This window comes from Festucalex cinctus, chromosome 11, assembly GCF_051991245.1.
Source record: "Festucalex cinctus isolate MCC-2025b chromosome 11, RoL_Fcin_1.0, whole genome shotgun sequence".
NCBI classification, from domain to species: domain Eukaryota; kingdom Metazoa; phylum Chordata; class Actinopteri; order Syngnathiformes; family Syngnathidae; genus Festucalex; species Festucalex cinctus.
Genome location: NC_135421.1, coordinates 9,257,577 through 9,279,108, shown reverse-complemented (window position 1 = coordinate 9,279,108; position 21,532 = coordinate 9,257,577). Strand labels below are relative to the sequence as shown.

Sequence of the window (21,532 nt, the reverse complement as noted above, 5' to 3'; positions counted from 1 at the left end):
TAGGAGGGTTCGTCTCACTGGCCCAGTGTTCAAATTTGTAAATTCTCTTCATGCTCGGATGCCGTCAATTCTACTTCTTACATAAAGAATGTTCATGTTTCCTTCGCCAAAACTGTTCCAATTGATAAAATGATCTATCATGACATGTCTGTCTGTCGGGCACTTTTGGGCAGATGCTTTGACTGACGGGTTGGTATTTGCCCTGATTTATACAAGTAGTGGCCACCAGCACTGTTTCACCACACGCCCCACCTGTGGCAATGTTATATGTACAATATCCTGGTGAATACAGTCAGTGAGGACATTGTACATGCACAGTTTTGATGAACAAATGAACAGAATGGCTGGATTCGTACAGTTTCAAGGTGCTGTTGCCGAGTTTTGGCCTGCTGGGTCACATTACCCCGAGTTGTGCTAAAACATGACATGACTCAAGGCAGCAGACAGCTTCAATATGTCAACAACAACAAAAACTTGTGACCTCACGTGTTGTCGGGACTGCACTTGTGTCCTTGATTGATTTTTGTTTTGTTTTGCTGGTCAGAATGAAGAACAAGCTGTGGTACTTTGAGTTCGGCACCACTGAGACCATTTCAGCCACCTGCAAGAAGCTGAATGAGTGCATTGAGGTTGAGGTGAGTCAACGCTTGAGATTCAGCCCTGTGCAAGAGCGATGAGCAAATGGAAAGTAAAGCTGGCCGTGTGTTTGCCTTCACAAGAAAACCTTCCCAACTTGTAAATCTTACTAAATGCAACAATAAGATTCAAAATAGTAGGCGCAACAGATATTCTATTTTTGCAAAGATACGTAATATTGCTAATAAGAAACATAATTCTATTGTGGTTCTAATTGGATTCAATGACTAACAGTAGGTTTTTCTTAGAAAATCCAGATAAAATACATTTTAGGCTTACTGTTGGATAATTATGTTCGATTTTTTTTATTTATTTTTTATCTCAAGATACCAAATACAAAGTACTGCATGAGGGCCACAAAAAATGCTCTTGTGGCAATAAATTATTATAAAAAAAATTGTAATATTACATTAATAAGTCATTACAAGAAGAAAGTTGTGATCTCGCAAAATAGTCATTTTTTTCCCAAGGAAAAAAAGTAATATCAAGAGCGTAAAGATGGAATATTTCAACCATAAATAAATACTTTCTCTGCGTTAAGAGAACTGTTGTGGTTACACTTTAGTATAAGTTGTGGAAATCTGCTTTGATTTTATTCTCAAAATATGTTTTAATATTTTCGTAAATAATATTTTTCTTGTAATTTGACTTTTTTTTTCCCCTCCCAAAAAACATTTTTTTTCATGGGATATTACAACTTTACTATCAACGTTATTCTGATATGAATATTTCTCAAAAATACTTTACAGTATTTGTGTAAGAAGATGACTTTATTAACTTTATTCTTGACTTAGCGTTTTTTTTTCTCAAGAATTTACAATTGTATTCTTCTAATGATTTTTTCCCCTAGAAGGTCTAATCTGTTAATTTTTTCACATTATGACTATTTGCTCTTAATTTTAAAATATTCCTTTTTTTGTTTATTTCAGCAAAATTACATGTTGACTTTTTTGTTACATTTTTTAAATGAAGAAAAAGTACACTGTATTACAAATCAGTAACAAAAAAAAAAAACATAATAAAAAAGAATGTAAAGAAATAACCTGTGCGAAATAAGTGAGTGACGTCAGAGCTGCAGTCAGTCAAGTTAGCCATTTGCTACCCGGTTAGTTCAATGTTACCTTCTACTTCATGCTTCTTATTAGTGTTTTCGTGTTGTTTTTGTTTCTATTTGACTGTTTGTCTCTTTCAATAAACTGTGGCTCTCCATTTTTTCCACTTCACTCTAGCAACAGCTTAAAACATGCTCATAACTTAATTTTTGGTTAGCAACGTCAAAAAAATAAAAAATAAAAAATAAAAAAATAGACCAAGTGACTGCTCATAACTTGAAAAACATAATTGGGACCACTTGTAAGTGCAGGTTAAACAATGAATCAAATTCAAATTGACATGGCATTGTAGTGGAATGCAATTTTCGAGACTGCATTTTTCATTCCGTTTGGAAGTAGACTATTTTGATGTATGCTAGCTGTCGAAAAACATATGCTCACTAATACTTCTGCTACCTTTTTGTGCTGCAGTGCGACGGCATCACATTGGACTTGAGCAACACCTCCTTGGAGGGCATCGCCGTGCTCAACATTCCCAGCATGCACGGCGGCTCCAACCTGTGGGGCGAGACCAAGAAGCGGCGGCACTACAACCGCATGAGCAAGAAGGTTCCCGACAGGATCCCGAGCAGCACCGTCACCGACCCCAAAGAGCTCAAGTTTTGCATGCAAGGTGAGCGCAAGTGTCCTGAGTGATGATTCTAGTCTCTTTTCCCGCACTGCAGTGATGCAATGTTGCCATGGTGACGGCAATGTTACGCTCAAAAGAACATCACGAGAACACCTCAATGACTCATTTGAGTCAGTTTTTTGTTTGTGTGCCATCAGCCTCAAGCATGGAGCACTCATTCAGCGCCATTAGCATAACGCACCCGTATTTGTACAGTAAAGTCAACTGTAATTGTCACTCTGCCAGCTCAATGAGTCTTTTTATGTGCAAGTCACCTTTGTTGTGAAACATTAAGGACAATCAGAAACAACAAATTAGCTTCTTCAAAAGTGCATTAACAAGAGTGTGGAAAAACTTTATTTGTGCCTCATATAGTGCACTCTCTGGAGATATATATATATATATATATATATATATATATACAAAACTTTTATTTCGAGGGAGTTTTTCCTTTCCAACAACTTGGATTTCCTCTGCCTGATGGAGACCTGGACTGTCGCCGGTCCACCGTTATAATTGAATTACTACTGCCTATCTGTGCTTACTTGGACGCTCCGAGGACGTCGGGCCGAGGTGGAGGATATGGAGGACCAAAACTGCCAAAATTTGAAATAAATAAATGACTACATAAATAAATAAATGACTAAAAGTCAAAATAAAAAAATATAATTCGAAAATTATATCTAAACAAATAAATATAAATGGAAATAAATACGTTTTTATTTTCACTTTTAGTCATTTATTTATTTATTTCGACATTTATGTATTTATTTCGACATTTATTTATTTATTTAGACATTTATTTAGTCATTTATTTATCTATTTATTTAGTCATTCATTTATTTATTTATTTAGTCATTTATTTATTTAGTCATTTATTTAGTCATTCAATTATTTTTAATTTTGGCAGTTTTGGGCCGTACAGCCAAGTCGAAATGTTATTCAAATGAGGGGGCGGTCCTAAGCCTGTGTTTGAATAACATTTCGACTTGGCTGTACGGCCCAAACCTGCCAAAATTCAAAATAAATAAATGACTAAATAAATAAATGACTAAATAAATGACTAAATAAATGACTAAATAAATAGATAAATAGTGACTAAATAAATAGATAAATAAATGACTAAATAAATAAATGGCTTAATAATTAAATAAATGTCTAAATAAATGACTAAAAGTGAAAATAAAAACAGATTTATTTCCATTTATATTTATTTTTTTAGATATAATTTTGGAATTATATTTTTTTATATTCATTTTTTTATGAACTTTTAGACATTTACTTATTTATTTATTTACTCATTTATTTATTTCGAATTTTGGCAGTTTTGGTCCTCCATAGGAGGAACGGCGACTATTTTTAAACACAAATGTAAATGTAAATGATGTCTATTACCACATTGACCAACAGCTTTGAAGCCACCTTCAAAATACAATTAGTTTTTTTTATCAGACGACCTTGCAAATCTTCATGCAAAAAATATGCTGAAATATGATCATATCCTTTATTGGGCACTTTAATATTCATGTGTGCTGTCCTGAAAAACCATCAAGTTGAGTTGAGTACCGTTTACCCGTGTTCTTCACTTCTTCTTGCCCCGTGCGCTGATTCACTAGCTAACAGTCAATCACAGAGATCAAATGCCCCGACGCCGATTTAGCATGTCGAATTTGCTGGAAACGCCCACCCCCGACTTATTCCAACTCGATCCGACGTCATGATGGTAATTTATACACTGATCAGACGGTGCATGCCGTCGGCCCAACGCTGTCCGACTCCCGACGTGGGATTGGTGTATCTAGGCCTTTAAGCGCTGACCTGATTCCTCCACACGCTCCTTACCTTAATGTATCCTCTTAAAGAAAGACACACTGTACTCACTCCCAGTTGTATCCTTATCTCATCACGCTGGCTGACCAGAAATACAACACTGTACTCACACTCACTCCTCTGGCCTTGTACTCTACTTAACCTCTTGCTGATGCGCTTGTTTTTGACCTAGTGTCTACAGTACAGTAGATGACGACGTTTAAATTCCATTGATTTCTCAGGAAATAGTGACAAACAAATGTGAGAGTTTAACCTTTTTCAATGTGTTTGTCTGTTGAATACATGACAGTACTTTGTTTGCTTATGTTTAGAGGTTTTGACACTTTTTAGTTTGGCCTGCTGAATTTAAAAGTACTATGAGCAAGCAATAACTTTAAGAACCATACTTCAAAAATAAGCATGCTAAATTATGGTACATTTAAGGTATAATACAATCTGGTTTAGAATGCTGGTTGACTTTTGATTTGTTTGGATTTGTAATTTCAACTGTTCTAGGATCAAACTGTGACAATCACAAAATCTTCATTAACTGTACAAGCTGTTATAAGTAACAGTTTAACATTCTTAACTGCCATACAAGTGTAAATAAAAAATAAATAAATACCGTATTTTCCTCACTATAAGGCGCACCTAAAAGCCATCAATTTATTCAAACCATGCGCCTTATAATATATATGGATCAATATTGAGCCGCAACAGGTCTCGCTGTCAAGACGCTATCGGTGACCCTGCACGATCGGAGACGCGCATGCGCAGAAGATCCCGCCATCTTGGAATCGCTAGCTAATACGAATACTTTACCTCAGAGAAAATAATCAAACAGCTGTTTATTCATTTTGGGAGTGAATGGAGTTGTCAGAAAGCTGGTTTGTAATTATTAATAAAGTTTGACTGACCTATCTGACTGTTTTGTTGACGTTCCCTTTAGCGCAGCACCATCTAATGGATGCATAACGTAACCTCAGCCTTGACTGTAGCGCCTTATATATGGAAAATGTTTTAAAATATGTCATTCATTGAAGGTGCGCCTTATAATGCGGTGCGCCTTATAGTGCGGAAAATACGGTATATAATAATAATAATAATAATAATAAGAATAATAATAATAGGGTACGAATTTTGATGTATCAAAATGTATGTCATGTACACCAATATTGTATAATAATAATAATAATAATAATAATAATAATAATATAGATACAATGTTAGCATTAGACATGCAAAGAATCAAAACAAAACTTCAATCTCCAAGTGTGAAGGTGATTCACATCACAACATCAACAATTATCAAACATGTAAAAAAAATAAAAATAACATCTGTAAACCATAAACATAACCAAAGTGTTTAGTATGAAATCTAATTGACAAAAAAATTACAACAACAACAAAAATCATGTATCCCTATACAGTGTTGGGAATTAATGAATACATGAAACTAACATTAGCGATAAAGTTGTAAATGTAGATTAGGTTTGCTGGCCCTTTGGTCACTTGAATATTAGTATATGATGTAATCAACGTTAAGGCGCGTGCTGGAATCTCAGAATCGTGATTCATTTCATTAGCTTCTGCTGTCAATGCTTTGGTAGCAGGACTCATAGACTGTGTGCATGTGCGTCCATGTGTGCCTTTGTCATACACTAAATTGCTTATGGCAGTAGCATTGTCTGGTGCACTAAAGTGAAGCTTTTAAATCCATTTGCTGGAGTTAATGTAATCTTCCAGAGCAACCCGGAGTGCTTTGCGAAAAGCCCGCGGCGTGCGCGTGTCTGCACCGCTTTCGTCTTGTCGTGTTATGCCTGCACACAGCTGAGATGGGACTCAGGTACGCTGGATGACGGCGTCATTCGCGTCGCTCCAAAATCTCTTATCTGATTGACAAGGGAGCAAATAATCTCCTGTGCATATTTACCTAAATGCCTGGGGTCATTTTGATGTGTATTGACGTTTGAAACGGCAAGTTAGCTGTGCTGGAGGGGATTCACTACATCCCTTCAAGGGAGATTAGATTTTCTTTGCTGTCTGTTAGCTAATTAGAAGAACAATTAAACAAATGACATTAAAGGGGCGGGGCACAGGCCAAGAACTCAAATGATAGAGATTAAGATTAAATTTTATATATTCACTTGAATTAAGTTAATCCAAAGGTAATACAAAGTGAACATATTAAATATACAGGGTCTTCCAAAATGTTTGACCCCATTTCGTAGGCCAATAATTTTGACAATATTCCTTGGAATGACCTCAAATTTTCACAGCTTGTGTAGAAACGTTTCAAGTTTTTGTGTGTAACATCGAGCTTACACAAAACACAGGAACGGAAGTTCTGAACGTCCTAAAAAGCACTTGAGCTGTAATTCCAAAATATAACCTGCCACTTGGTGTTAAACATTTATGAAAATCTGTCATAGAACCGCCCTGCGATTGGCTGGCAACCAGTCCAGGGTGTCCCCTGCCTACTGCCCAGAGCCAGCTGAGATAGGCGCCAGCACCCCCCGCGACCCTTGTGAGGAATAAGCGGTCAAGAAAATGGATGGATGGATGGATGGATGTCATAGAACCAACAAATATTTGTACTTTTCTTTCTAAATTTAACCAATAAAATTTACGACCTTCAACATAAAGTGTATTTAGTTTTATTAAGATCCATCAAGTAGTTTCCGAGATGTGGGCATTTAGAATGGGGTCAACCATTTTGGAACACCCTGTAGTTGACACGACTAAATTAACTTGTGTTGAACATGCTCAGACTAAGCCAGTGACTTGTTTTAACAGGTTATAGTATTAGTACTAACAAATTGAGTCTCTTCTTTCTTGTGTGCTCTAGCAGCAAGGAATGGACCAATTATGTGCAATTCTAGTTCTTGCACATGTTGCCAAACTAAAAAAAATAAATAAAAATGTTCAGACTGCCATAAGTCTGAAGTTCAAGGGGCGCAAATTGTCACTGAGCCCGAAAACAGATGTCAGTCGAGGAACACGGCGATGACAGGAAAAGGATTTACGTGCAAACTCTTCCCACCGTAGTTCGCTCACTCCTCACCGTTTATCAGCGTGCTATCGCTACCTCCCTTGTTTACTTCCTCTCTGCTCCCAGATCAAATTTCCACAACTTCCTGCAGCCAGTTGATGAACATAAATAAAAAGGGGGTGATAGCAAGCGGGAATGAGAGCAAGGTTTACAGTGCTTAGTGACAGAACAACTGGGTGTGTGCTACGGGCGATTACAAATATTCGTCCTTATTCATATAATTGTTGACTTTACATCAGTGGTGTCCAAACTACGGCCCGGGGGACATTTGCTGCCCGCCGTTCATTTTTCAGTGGCCCACGACATATGCTAAAAATGGCATTTGACTCAGTTCAAATAAAATTAACAAAACAAAAAATGTTTGGAGATGGTCAAAGTAAGAAGGGAGGGTATCGAAAAACAGGTGCCATTAAAGGTCATTTTAGTGAACTAAAACCAATGAAAAAACTAAAACTAAAATTCAAAAAACAATATTGTTACCGAAATAAAATAAAATGAAATGCTTTTTAAAAAAGGAAAACTAACTGAAACTACATTTTATGTTTTCAAAACTAAAACTAACTATAATTATAGCAAACGTCCTTCGTTTTAGTCTTTGGTAATTAATTTCATGCATGAGCCTTTGGGGATGATTTTAAATGTAATTTTTTAGTAGATTTATTTTGCTATAAACCGGAATAATGACGTTTGAAATTATGTCACACAGAAGTGACGTCATCTAGCAGCAGCCAATAGAAAAGCACCAAAAGATGACGTTGCTCCCATGGTGTTTTTTAAATATTGCGCACAAGTAATAAAAATTTTTTAAAACTCATAATGAAACTAACAAACTAAACTAATACTAAGCATTTTTTGAAATAACTAAATCAATAAACTGCGATTGGTTGGCAACCAGTCCAGGGTGTCCCCCGCCTACTGCCCAGAGCCAGCTGAGATAGGCGCCAGCAGCCCCCGCGACCCTTGTGAGGAATAAGCGGTCAAGAAAATGGATGGATGGATGGATAAATCAATAAAAACTAACAGAACCACCCTGAAAACTAATAAAAACGAACTCAAATGAAAAAATTCCAAAACTATAATAACCCTACTGCCATATTACAAATAAATTGGTTTATATACTGTAGCATTTTTCTAAATATGCAAAAGCACAAATAAATTATTTGTACAATTTTTAGGACTAAACACAATTTCTCTTCATAACATTATGTAGCCCTTGCGTCCTTCTGAGTTTCTGTATGTGGCCCTCAAATGGAAAAGTTTGGACACCCATACTTTACATAATCATAGCTATCTAGTTAGCAATTAATGATGCTAACAATGACAAAATTGTGTCGCTTTCCAATGAAAAGCTTGCAAGGCTCGAAATAAATGGTTTCACATCACAGTTTGTGAGGGAAAAAATTTGTTTTGTGACTCATCAAAACACATTGAATAGCAAAATTGCGAATAAAGAGAGACGGTCCTAAATATTTTGCTTGGCTGGATGCATTGTCTTTCACAACACCTACTGCAGGTAGTCAGAGGTCAAGGCTCAAGTAGCTACTTATGTTGTTGTCCAAACATTTTCTTTTTTTTTCCAGTCTTTTTTTTCCTGTCTTCACTTGAAGCCGCTCCGATCTGAACCTGGCGGTAATCATTGCCAATGTACATAAGTTACAAGACTTGATAATTTCTAAGATAAACTATGATTGACGTGTTTAACACCGGAATTAAGTTCTTGGGTGATTGAGTACATTTTTCACAGACATCTGGTCGGAAGACTAAAGTATCCAACTTTTTAGCCAAAATAGCAGGCAAATTAATAAATGTCTAGACTGTGGAAAGAAAATCTACTTGCTAAACTGAACCGTTTACAATAACAGTCACAATGTTATTTGTTTGTTTTCACAATTGAGTCCTGAGATTTGATTTTGATTTTTGAGGTCTGCAGAATAAATGTGCTCAAAATTAGATAGCAGTAGCTCTTGATTTTTTCAATCAATTAACTTTTCTTCTAGACAAAAAAAAAATACATTTTGATGCGAAACACAATGTGAAAAAAAACCCCCAAGAACTGTTATGAAAAAGAAGACCAATTGTTCATTCAACAAATGAAGTCATTAATTCGCATAACTGTGTCACAAATAATTTTTTTTATTTTATTTTTTTCGCCTTGGCACGTGTCGACAAATTTTTACTGTATGTCTAAGAATAATTTTCAGATACAATTGAAGCTTTTAATTGAAGTAAAGTCCGTGCAGACAGCATTGTTTCACTTCCCACTTAGTGACAGTGTGAGGTGACAAGTTGTCTGTTGCTATACAAGTATGTGCCCTGTGATTGACTGCAATCCAGTTAAGGCTGTTGCCTACCGTCAGCATATTTGTCATGTCCAACATAAAGCATGTACAGTTTAGTTGTACAGTATATCCAATTTTGGAAGTTTTCTTCTGAACCCCCCTCTTTTTAAATTAAAGAAAAAATAAAAACCGAAGCTATTTGTACCGTATGGAGAATATATTTTTTTATTCATGATGGGTCCGTCGACAGTATGCTCCCGCCTACAGTGGCTGACAACGCTCACACTGGGAGCTGCCACATCTGAGGCTATTTTAGGTCTGTCGCATCCAGAGACGCCAATTTGTTTTTGTTCTCACAGAACAAAAACAGCAGACTATAATTACCCTGATGCCGCTGCCAGTGTACGCCCACCCCGACCGATTTGCGAGGCTAGAAATATTTCCTGTAGGAAGTCACTGAGCTGTTGAGTGCGAGTGAGAAAGTGGTTGACCTTCCACTGACACGCTAACGACAACTGCTTAGCCTCTTCAGTGGGTTATACATACCGATAATAGAGCTAAAATCAGAAAGGAGAAAAATTGCTCATCATCCCCCCCTAACCCTTGTGATCGATTTTCCTGGGGATTGTTAAAAGTGATTTTTCCTCCCCAGTCTCACGCGCAGAGCGACAATCATACATTTGAAATTTGTGTAGTATTTCCAGTTGCAAATCCTTGTTTGTGGCAAACACCAAGGTAGTCCAAGGTAGGCTCCCTGATTGTGATGTGAACACACAACAATATGCAATTAGGAAGTGACCTGAAGCTCGTGTTGTTGCCGGATAAAAATAGAAGAACAACTTGTTGTGTAGCCGCCAAGATACTTCTGGGTGGCAGAATGTGAATGAGTGACTCTCGCTGACCTGGAATGAAACGTTGAGAAAAAACTGTGTTTGGATTTGCACAGCCAGATAGACCCAGAAAGGTTGAGCGGTTGTTGTTTTTTTTGTTTTTTTTTTAATGAATATTGTTTCATTTTAACATTATTATTACTGAATCAACCAGTTGCACAATCCATTTCACCATAAATAAAAATGCACATCAGTGCCATTTATCTGCGCAAGCTTCAGTGATCATAACCTTTGTCATTAGATTGTAAGTCAAACAGCGTCAATCACCACAAGAACCACTTTTACAATTCATGACAGTTTGCTAGCTTTAGACGACATCTACTTTGACCGAAGTTTCATTCATGTAAAACATCTTTTCTTTCGAAACTTCTTACGCAATTTATCGTCTTGAAATGTATTTATGATGGGAAAATATCTGCGAAAGCATCGGACTGTTTGTGCTTTATCTTCTAGAATCCGCTGACATGATACTCATTTTATTTTTGGACAGTATCATCGTAACAAGGCGTTCTTTGACGCAAGGCCAAGTGCTCTCCCCCGACTTTTACCTCCCTCAGAGGTGATCTACTGTAGTTCCTCTTGACCATCTGCCACCACTCGGACCACCCCAAGACAAAAACAGGCGGCTCAGCCAGTGGGAAGGATACACAAATATGTTTGCCTAAAATGTTTATATACTAGGCTGTAGCTGTCTTGGAACGAAAGCTGAAAACATTCCTCAGCGTCACTTTTGAGTCTGTTTTAAATGTACACTCACCAGCCAGTCTGTTAAGAACCGTATTAAACATGTAACCTATAAATTTTAGTTTATTAGTGAGTAGTCTGGGATGGACTGTTCCTTCAGGACTCCAAAACTGAAAAGTGAATATAAAGTCCTCTATGTTCTAGCCCAGACAAGAAACCCTCATTTAAAAACCATCCCCAACCCTTGGTTGAAATGCTGTACTCATTTGAACTGCTTGAAACACTATTGTAGACTTGAAGCCCTAATTTAAAACTAGGGATGGGCGAGTACCAATACCAGGTATCGGTATCAGGCCAATAGCCGGTTCATAGTAACAGATACCAGTATCGGCCTCCCTCTTATGGCCATTTTATGACCAGGAGCTAGAAATTAGAAGAATAGAAAATCGCCATTTGCATTTAGGTCTTGATTTTTCATTTTTTGGTGGGATTTGCTCCCTTTTTTTAAAAAAATTTCATATATCAAAAGTACTAGTTTGTATCGGTACTTAGTATCGGTCTTGGTGAGTACTCGAGTTGAGTACTCGTACTGGTATCAGTATTCGGGGGGAGTGTTATCGAACATCCCTACTTAAAACTTTGGCTTGAATCTCTCATTTGAAACCCAAACTCCGACTTAAAAACGTAATCATTGTTTAAAAGTTAAACAACACCCCCAACACAGTGTGTTGCCCAGAGAGACAGTGGTAACAGAAGTAATAATCCGACAAAGACACACACACATCTCAGGAGGCTTAAATAGACAAGGAATCGATCTGATTGGTTGTGGCTAGACATGTGGGTAACAGGACTGACATGGAATTATCTGATTGGCTGTTGACCAGGTAAAGGGATTAAAGATTCTTGACATCACATAGCCTAAAACGAGTTGAAACTAGTTACTAGTTACATCAGTTCAAAACAGACACTTTACCTCACGGTCATGAACCCAATTTAACAAGTCATGAACTCAAACTTAACCCTGGCGTGACTCCAGACATTACAACTTAAACTTAAATTATTAATGATAATAATAATAATAATAATAATAATAATAATAATAATAATAATAATAATAATAATTTGACTTTAAATAGTTTCAGTATCATGAGGTTAGACATTATCACAATAGGTTGATTTTTAATTTGGTTTAAACCCTGAAAAGTGCAACAAAATGTAAACCATAATGTACTTGTATATGTTTAATAGAAAGAATGATCCTGGCACCAGGCTGAAATTTGACAAAACAAAAGAGCAGCCAATTCCCAGTGACTTGGCAAAGCAAATGCCATCCCATCCCAGGATGCATTGCTGCATGCTGGCATTATGTAAGAGGCTGTTCTCATCTATTCTTAGCCCTACCTCGCTGATGCCGTTTGATGGCCGCTTCCAAAGCGCAGCCGATGTGAGAACACAGAGCGCGGCGGGGCTACTCCGCCATCGTGCCTCAACGCAGCGGGGCAAGGGCAGGTCGGTGTGCCCATGTTTGGCACTGGTAGGAAGGAAAGGAGTGCAAGTGCATGTAGGCGTGCGCTCGAGAAGGGAGGGGCGGGGGGATAGCTTATATTAAACACGACATGAACAAACAATGATCTATGAATGGTGTTTAACATCTCAAACATAGCAGCTGAATCTTGCATGTTGCATTTGTTTTGTGCACTCAAATTCCTGCGGATCTATGCAAATATATTCAGAGGTGACAAAAGTACTGACACACTGTACTTTAGTTTAGGTACAGACACCTGTGTGTAAAAATGACTGATAAAATGAGAAGCATTGATTCAACTGTACTTAATTAGTACTTAATTGCTGAAATGTCCTAAAGTACAAAAGTAAAAGGTGAAAATAAAAATGTATATTGTCACATGTTTAAAAGATAGCTCGTGTTGGCTCAACTTTGATGCAGTCAAAACATGTTCCCATAACATTAAATTATTAATGTTGTGAAATATAAATATGTAAGATAAAATGCAAAATTAGCCATGATTCATTCTTGTAGCCAAAAAACAAAATCCGAAATTCCTCCGACTTTGTTTTGTCATTGTCATAAATGGTCCGTGGCTGTACAGTACAAATACAATACAATACAATACACAAATATTAAATGGAACACTCGTGAGCAGCTACAGAAGATCAAACCAGACCGCTGTTGTAACATCCTACTTGTCCCAATGGCCAGTAATTCCCTTACATTCTCTTTTGCTTCATTTTGTTATGTTTCATTATGTTTTTAAACAATACAGTGCTATTTTTATTTACTAGTAAAAACAGATCAAAAGATTTGAAAGAATGTAATTTGATTTCATATAAATGGGATTTTAATTTGATAACTGAAAAAAATGAGTTACAAGTTTGTTCACAGAGAAAATTACATTCATAAGTCAAGTGCCACTATACTTGTATTATTCATGGAATAAAATATGTATATTATATATATATATGTATATTCTTGTTAGCTTGTTAATCAACATGCTAACGTTATGGTAGGCTATGTGAGGGAGTGTTTAGCCAGCTAAGCTACGTAAAAAGGCTAGCTCTGTAACTTTTATTGACCTACTGTTTTATTCAATGATTAGCAATGGTAAATAGATATGAAAACAATGTTGCTCTAGATAATAATTGTCTCCATCATATACTGATTAGCATTAGCAATGTCTGCTAGGCAGCTATGTCTCTCAGTCTTGATTTGATGTGCATGGTTTCCCTGTTCTGTTCCCTTTGTTATGCTACATTTAAACTGGAAAGGTTAATTGGATGCCTCTTTGCTGCATTTTATTCCTTTTACACTTAACTAAGATGTCAACAATGAGATATACGAAGTGAAAACACAACTTGATGTATTGTTTTTTCCTGGCCTGTAGCGCTGACTCAGTTTATAGGACCTCCAGTGTGCTAAAACAAAAAGTTAGTGATTAGATGCTTGTTAACAACAACTTTGGGTGATAAACAAAAATACATGCACAAGATCCATAATATTCCACCTTTATAATCATAATAATTCACTATACAGTATATACTAGTTCAACATTATACTGTATTTATTATTGCAGTTGACCTCCTTCTTCTAGATAATTTACAATAAAAAACATGGATTGAGTGATATATTTTTCAACTATTTACTTAAAAATAAAGACAAATATTTACAGTACAACACTGAACGAGATGTTTGCGTTTCGACACACAGAGACGTGACGGGATGAGCGAGCTCGAACCACGTTGGGGAATTATTGACGTTGTTTGCACTGCAGTCACAACAGGCTGCCAGTCTGGACGTGTCTGGGCGCAGACCCTCGGGCCATGCTCCCACCACAAAATACATGGCTTTTATTCTCTTTGGACTGTACTCAAACACGCACAGAAGGCTTTTTTGCATGTGTGCACAGTTTGTGCGGAAAAAGTGAAATAAGTCAGAAGTTTGTCAGTGAGCTGATTGTGCTGTGGCAGCTCACAAATTATCACACCGGATGGCTGTGCAAATTAACTAGTTATATCGTTCATAATTCATGTTTCAAATCATTTGTAAAAATCTGCAAGTGTGTTTTGGGCTGTAAGTATGTCACAGTTGTATTAGACTGCAAGGCCATTGAAATGCTATAGATTAGCAAGGCCGCATCATAGTTCTGAGTTTCAGGGTTTAAATTTAGTTGGTATGTTTCGCCCATACTTGCCTGAATTTTTTTGCAGTTATTATACTATAGCTTCTTCCCACATTCCAAAAAACTTGCATGTTAGGTTCATTGAATTCTTTTTTTGTCTATTGTAAATGCCACACAATTGGCTGACAACCAGTGCTGGGTTTATCCTGCCTCTGGCCTAAAGTCTACTGATAGTGACCCACAGGCTCGCACTGTGACCCAAATGAGTACAAGAGGACAAGTAAATGGATAGTCTGATGGACTACTAACATGTTGTCTACTGGGATTCGTCATCGCTCCAAAATTAACTAACACACAAAGTAACACAAAAACACAATATAATGATTTGAAAATCTTTTTCAACCTACATTCAATTGAAAACAGGGAGATATTTAATCTTCAAACTGATCAAGTTTTTGAAGTTTTGAATTTGATGTAACACATTCCAAAACAGCTGGGGCAAGGACATGTTTACCACTGTGGTACATCACCTTTCATTTTAACAACAACAATAAGCATTAGGGAAACATCAAGATAGTGATGTGGTGGTGGACCCAAATGCAGGGCAAGGAGGCAGAGGTGAAGCCAAAGAGGCATTTAATAGAACAAAACAAGGAGGTAAATGAGGTACTGGTAAGAAACAAACAAACTCCGGAAAGGCAAACAAGACAAACTTGAGAGGAACTCTGGGGCAAAAATGCGGCAGCATGTCGGGAGGAAATAATAATGAATCGACAACGGACAGCAGGGAGACAAGAAACTAAATACACACACACACTAATTGACACAATTAGACACAGCTGGGCAATACACAAGTGGCAGAGGATGCTGATTGGTGGAAACATGGGGAAGGGCAGGCAAACACAGATAGACAAGACAATGCTTGACAAGACTAGGGGGCACACAAGGACAACAACGCAAAACACAGATCATGACTGAACTTAACTGAAGAAACATGAGGTTAATGACAAAACCCAAACTAAACCTGAACCATTACAAAAGTATTTAAAAAAAAAAATATATATATATATATAATAATAATAATCATGACACTGAAGACAGTTTGTAGCTTGACACTGAAGACAGTTTGTAGCTAGAACTCGTTCCCATTCTTGCTTTAATGCACAACTTCAGTTGCGCAACAATCCGGGGCTCCCGTTGTTGTATTTGTGTTTCATACTGTGCCACATTTTTAACGGGAGACAGGTCTGGACTGCTGGTAGGTCAAGCTAGTACGCGCTCCCTTTTATTACCAATCCACACTGTTGTAACAAGTGCAGAATGTGGTTTGGCATTTTCTTGCTGAAAAACCTTTCATTATTAATAGTGCCTTCACAAATGTGCAAGTTACCCATGTCATGGGCACAAACACACCAACATACCATCATAGATGCTGGCTTTTGAACTTGGTCTTTTCCTCTTTGGCCCAGAAGACACATTGTCTTGTTCTTGATTTCTAAAAAAACAAACAAACAAAAAACAAAACAAAACAAAAAAAACAATAATAATGTGACATTTTCGGACTCGTCAGACCACAGCACACTTTTCTACTCTCACATTAGATCAGGCCCAAGAGAAGCATTCGGCGTTTCTGGGTGTTGTTATCTGGCTTTGACGGGAGTCTTTGTAATGGGGAGTGAGAGGATTTATGTATGTATTTTTTAACCATAGTTGGACACTGGGACGGAACAAAATCCACTCTCGTGTCACCCTCGAGTCTGAGGGTAACACAAGGAACCAATACATAAAGAAATAAATACCTTACAAAGAACCATGTTGTAGTCATTCTGACCTTTTAACTCAACGAGCTAAAAAAAACAAAACAAAAAAAAAAAACATGTACTGTACTGCCTGTAAATATTCGCTTTCATCCAGGATTCGGGTCATTTCATTTGAAGGGCAATGAATCAATTGCAACCAGATAACCAAACCAGTCCAGTTGTGATCAATTCAATGCCTTTTGAATACTGTACTGTATCTCATTCAAAATCATCAGTTATTGCTCCACATCTGTGTCAAGCAAATGCGCTAAATGTTAGCGTGTGTCATGGATGCAGACTTCAGCGACCAGCTGCTGGAGGTGGTGGGCCTGGAGGGTGCCATCGAGATGGGTCAAATCTACACTGGGCTGAAGAGCGCCGGGCGCCGTCTGGCTCAATGCACCAACGTCACCATCAGGTTGTTACTTCTTGTTTGACCCACTTCTCCTCCATACTACTTCATCTGTCTCGTGACTCCTCCCCTTTACCCTCTGCCCCCACCTTCAAAAGATAACTGGTATTACCTTAATCATAAATGCATTTATTTAGAATGTTATTTATGTATTTACTTTCACATGGAGGGTTTCCCAATGATCATTCTGTTCAAGCGAATGAGACGTTTTCTCATGTCTGTTCGAAGAGCCACCATGTTGGAAAAATATCCCATATTCATTCCCAAAACTAGAAAAAAGAAACATGTTCTTGGGCTTTTTATGGTGTGAAACACCCTTCAAACAAATGTACATTTTCGGCAGAATGAGCACAACTTGTGTGCACGGGCAAAAAATTGTAACATGACTATTTAGTAGGAATTCTTATATCATGTTTCGGATTCTACCACATTCATGAAAGTAAGTGGACTATTGAACACTCACATCAATGCATTGCAAATAAAAAATGTCCTTCTCCAACAGTAAATTAACTTGCATTTCAAAAGAGTGGGAGCGTTTTTCATAGATTTCACAATTCTGAATAGCATTAAGGTCAATAATCCTCCAAATAAATTCCATCACATTACTAGTTTATGTGAAGAAATCCTACGGAATTGTGTTGAGAATGTGCTCCAAAGTCAAGGCCCATATATTCAATGGAATGTCCTTCTGAGTACAACCGTTGTATACATAAGAACAGCCTTGGACTGTGTGCACGCTCACAACGATTATTAAAATATATAGTATTGAAGTTACCCTGACAACTTCTCTTGTATTCTTGTTCTTTGAGTTAAACAGGTTGGACCAGCACAAAAACTGATTAATTTTACTATAAACAGTTTTACATAAGAGTTGTCATTATCAAGAGTGAAGATATTTAGAAAAAAAAAAAAAAAAAAGAGCGGAAGAACCAGAAGTGCAACTTTGGTTCTCCATGGACAGATTTTTTGCAGCTCAATGTAACTTTGCTCAGTTTGGGAAGTTTGTTCAGTTGAAGACAACTCCAAAATCTGTCACTCATTTTAGCTACTGTATTTTTTGTAACATTTGTAATACCATATACTGTAAATGAATGGACATTACACCATCTATTTTTTTGTAGTGCATCCTGAACTGGTCATCAGCCAAGTGGCTGTTGAAAGAAAATCCTCAAAATTTAGCCTGTGCATGGTGTATGCGTGTGTACACCGTATTTCTTTCAGGGTGTCATGGGAAAAATGTTCAATGTTTTCCCCATGGGTGCATGCATTCGTGAGCACGTGTGATCTGACCCTTTGCATCCCCTCTCTATCTTCATCTGTACAGGACGTCCCGTCGGCTGCCCATGCAGATTGACGGCGAGCCCTGGATGCAGCCGCCATGCATGGTGAGAGCGACCATTTTCAACTAAAAAAGTTTAGGCTACCTGCAATTGTGTAGCACACTTGTAATGGGAGCGAAATGGCTAAATCGTGTTGGGTTGTGCCAAACAAAAGCAAAATAGGCCCCCGAAGCTTACACTCTCACAGAACAAGTACATGACTAACCATGCCGGGTTGTGCTGAACAAGAAGTAGGTCAACATGATGTTTACAAAAATGTACACGGTTCTAGCTTTAGGAGACTAATGCTTCAAACTTTTTGACCCTGGTTAAGGTACAAATATCTTGAGCTACATTTCAACCAACTTGAGTACAGTTTGGAACATTCTGAGCTTGGTGAAGAGAGAATTGGACTTCTGGACATTCTGCTTTTGTACCCTTGACCTTTTTACAAATTGGAAACATCCAGTATCTCACAGAAGTCAGTACACCCCTCACATTTTTGTTGTATTGTATTTTTCATGGGACAGAACTAAAGAAACGAGACTAATTGCAATTTCTGGAGAAATTGCGTGGGAATGCTGAAAGCTGAATGCCAGCAGCTGAATGCTGAGATGAATGCTTCTGAAGTAAATTGAAAGATTATCCATCCATCCATCCATCCATTTTCTTGACCGCTTATTCCTCACAAGGGTCGCAGGGGGTAAATTGAAAGATTAATTCTGTGAAAATTACAAAGTTTTAATTTGAAGTTGAAAGATAAATGAATAAGAAGAACTGAGCAGTACCACAGAGCTGGTAATGATGATCAGTTGTATGTATGGAAGTGGGCGTGGAAAGTGGGTCTTAGAAAAAGTTCAATGTCAGTCCCATTGAAGATGAATGGGGAAAAGTTTTTATTTAACGTCAAATTGTGCGAGTACTGTACGTAACTTGGAATCAGACGATATATACACCGGAATGCATGAATTTTTGAAGCAAGTTGAAATTTGAACGGTGTAAATCAGAAGTATTATGTGGGAGTTGTATTTTGACAAAAAATAAATAAAAATGAGGAGAATAAAAATCAGAATAACATATGTGGGATGCTTTTAGCATTCCCACAATTACACTTTGCTACAACGTGAAGTCATTTTAGAACTTTTTGGCCTGTAACAGTGATAATTTCCTGTCCCCTCTAAATATGTCTCAAGTGATGGCAACAAAAGTGAGCACAGACTTAAAAATGTTCAAATTGGACCCAGTTTGTTGCAAGGTTTCAGGTGTTAATGGGGCGCGAGTGTGTTCAATTGGGATAATGGTGGTCACTCGCAGTATTGACACTAAGGACACAATTTGGACATTTTCTCTCTTTGTTTCAGCTTTAATGGCTGTGACTAGTTATTTAAAGGTGACAGTCAACGTACACTATTACACTTGCTGGAAACTGACTACTTTACAGTGCAGTAAATTGTCATCCCCATGAAAACGTAAATTATTTACAAAACATTTGTTAGATACTGTACCTGTACTTTTTGGCCTTGGAAAAGGTACCCTGTAATCCATAAGTAAGACAGTGGGTAATAGTTTAGACTTATACTATTTTTCTTTACGCATAGAAAAAAAAAAAAGAATATGCCAACCCAAACTTAACACACTAATATGACCGGTAAATGTATAAATGTGACATTTTGGGATTGTAACTACGTTAAACGCCACAAAATGTCACAAAATTTACCAATGAATTACCGCTGAATGAACTTGTACCACTGAACTAGGAAAAAAACAAAAAAAAAAACACTTTACACCCTCTTATAACTGAGGATATGTTTGCGTTCAGGATTAACTCCTCACATTCAAACAGATGTTAAATGGAAAGCCTTATGCACCTGCCACTATTGAAAGTGCTTCTCATTAACACCAATACAATATAGATGTTCTACTAGGAGTAGGACTTCTCTGGCATGTTTTTCAATTGAAATACACACGTTATTTTATTTATCTTGGTCTCATTTTTTCCCCCCTATCTCTAAAATCTGACATTGAATAGGGGACTATGGACTTTTGATATCCTCTGCACATACATGAACATAGAAAATCTATGAACAATGTACGTCATGTATATGAAGCACACATGGCTTGTCTTTGGAGTGCTAGCGTCAAAGCTTCCACATTTCCCCCCGGATCATGTCTTCACTTTTTTGGCCTATACACTCTAAAAACAGATTAAATACAGTTTGGCCCAAAAGTATTTGGACAGTGACACAAGTTTTATTTTAGCTATTGACAAAAACATATCCAGGATACAATCATATAATCGATATAGAATTAAAGTGCAGACTCTCTGCTTTAATTTGAGAGTATTGACATCCAAATTAGAGCAGGGGTTTAGGAATTACAGCTCTTTAAAATGTAGTTGTCTCTTTTTCAGGGGGCAAAAAGTAACTGGAAAATTGTCTCAGAAGGGTGCAAAAAAAAACAAAAAAAACATGGGCCCTTCCCTTATTGACCTGTCATGAAATACGCAGTTTAATAAGTCTGGAGTTGATTCTAGGTGGGGCGTTTGCATTTGGAAGCTGTTGCTGTGAACACACAACATGCTGTCAAAGGAGCTCTCAATTGGGGTGAAATAGCCCATCCTGAGGCTGACAAAAAAAAAAAAAAAGAACAAAACAATCAAAAAGAGCGAGAAGAGATGTTCAGAGTGGCCAAATCAACATTTTGGTACATTGTGAGAAAACAAAATGAACTGGTGATCTTGTGAACTCAAAAAGGCCTGGACATCCACGGAAGACAACAGTGGTGGATGATCACAGAATCCTTTCCATTGTGAAGAAAAAGCCCTTCACAACATCCACACAAGTGAAGAACACTCTCCAAGAAGTTGGTGTATCAGTATGTAAGTCTACCATAAAAAGAAGACATCACGAGAGTAAATACAAAGGATTCACCATAAGGCGCAAACCATTAATCAGCCTCAAAAATAAAAAGGCCAGAAATGACTGCCAAAAAAAAAAAAAACACCTGACGAAGTCAGTCCAGGTCTGGAACAGCATTCTTTGGACAGATGAGACTAAGATCAACCTGTACTAGAATAATGAGAAGAAAGTTTGGAGAAGAATTGGAACAGCTCATGATCCAAAGCATACCACATCTTCGGTAAACATGGTGGTGTTTGTGTGATGGCATGAGCATGCAATGGCACGTGGTCACTTGTGTTTTTCGATGATATGGCAAAAGACAGAAGCAGCCCGATGAATTCTAAAGTGTATAGGGATATCATTTCTGCTCGGATTCAGCCAAATGCAGCAAACTT

At 37.4% G+C, this 21,532-nt stretch overlaps 1 protein-coding gene across 4 annotated transcripts in view; it reads left to right on the top strand.

The window, feature by feature from the left end:
- Positions 1-21,532, top strand: part of dgkg (diacylglycerol kinase, gamma) — a 106,404-nt gene that overhangs the window by 80,072 nt on the left and 4,800 nt on the right. For all 4 annotated transcript variants that reach the window (XM_077537326.1, XM_077537325.1, XM_077537327.1 and 1 more), the window contains 4 exons: positions 545-635; positions 2,160-2,361; positions 16,804-16,924; positions 18,243-18,303. In XM_077537326.1, the coding sequence (XP_077393452.1) occupies positions 545-635; positions 2,160-2,361; positions 16,804-16,924; positions 18,243-18,303 (475 nt within the window). The remainder of the gene's footprint in view (positions 1-544; positions 636-2,159; positions 2,362-16,803; positions 16,925-18,242; positions 18,304-21,532) is intronic.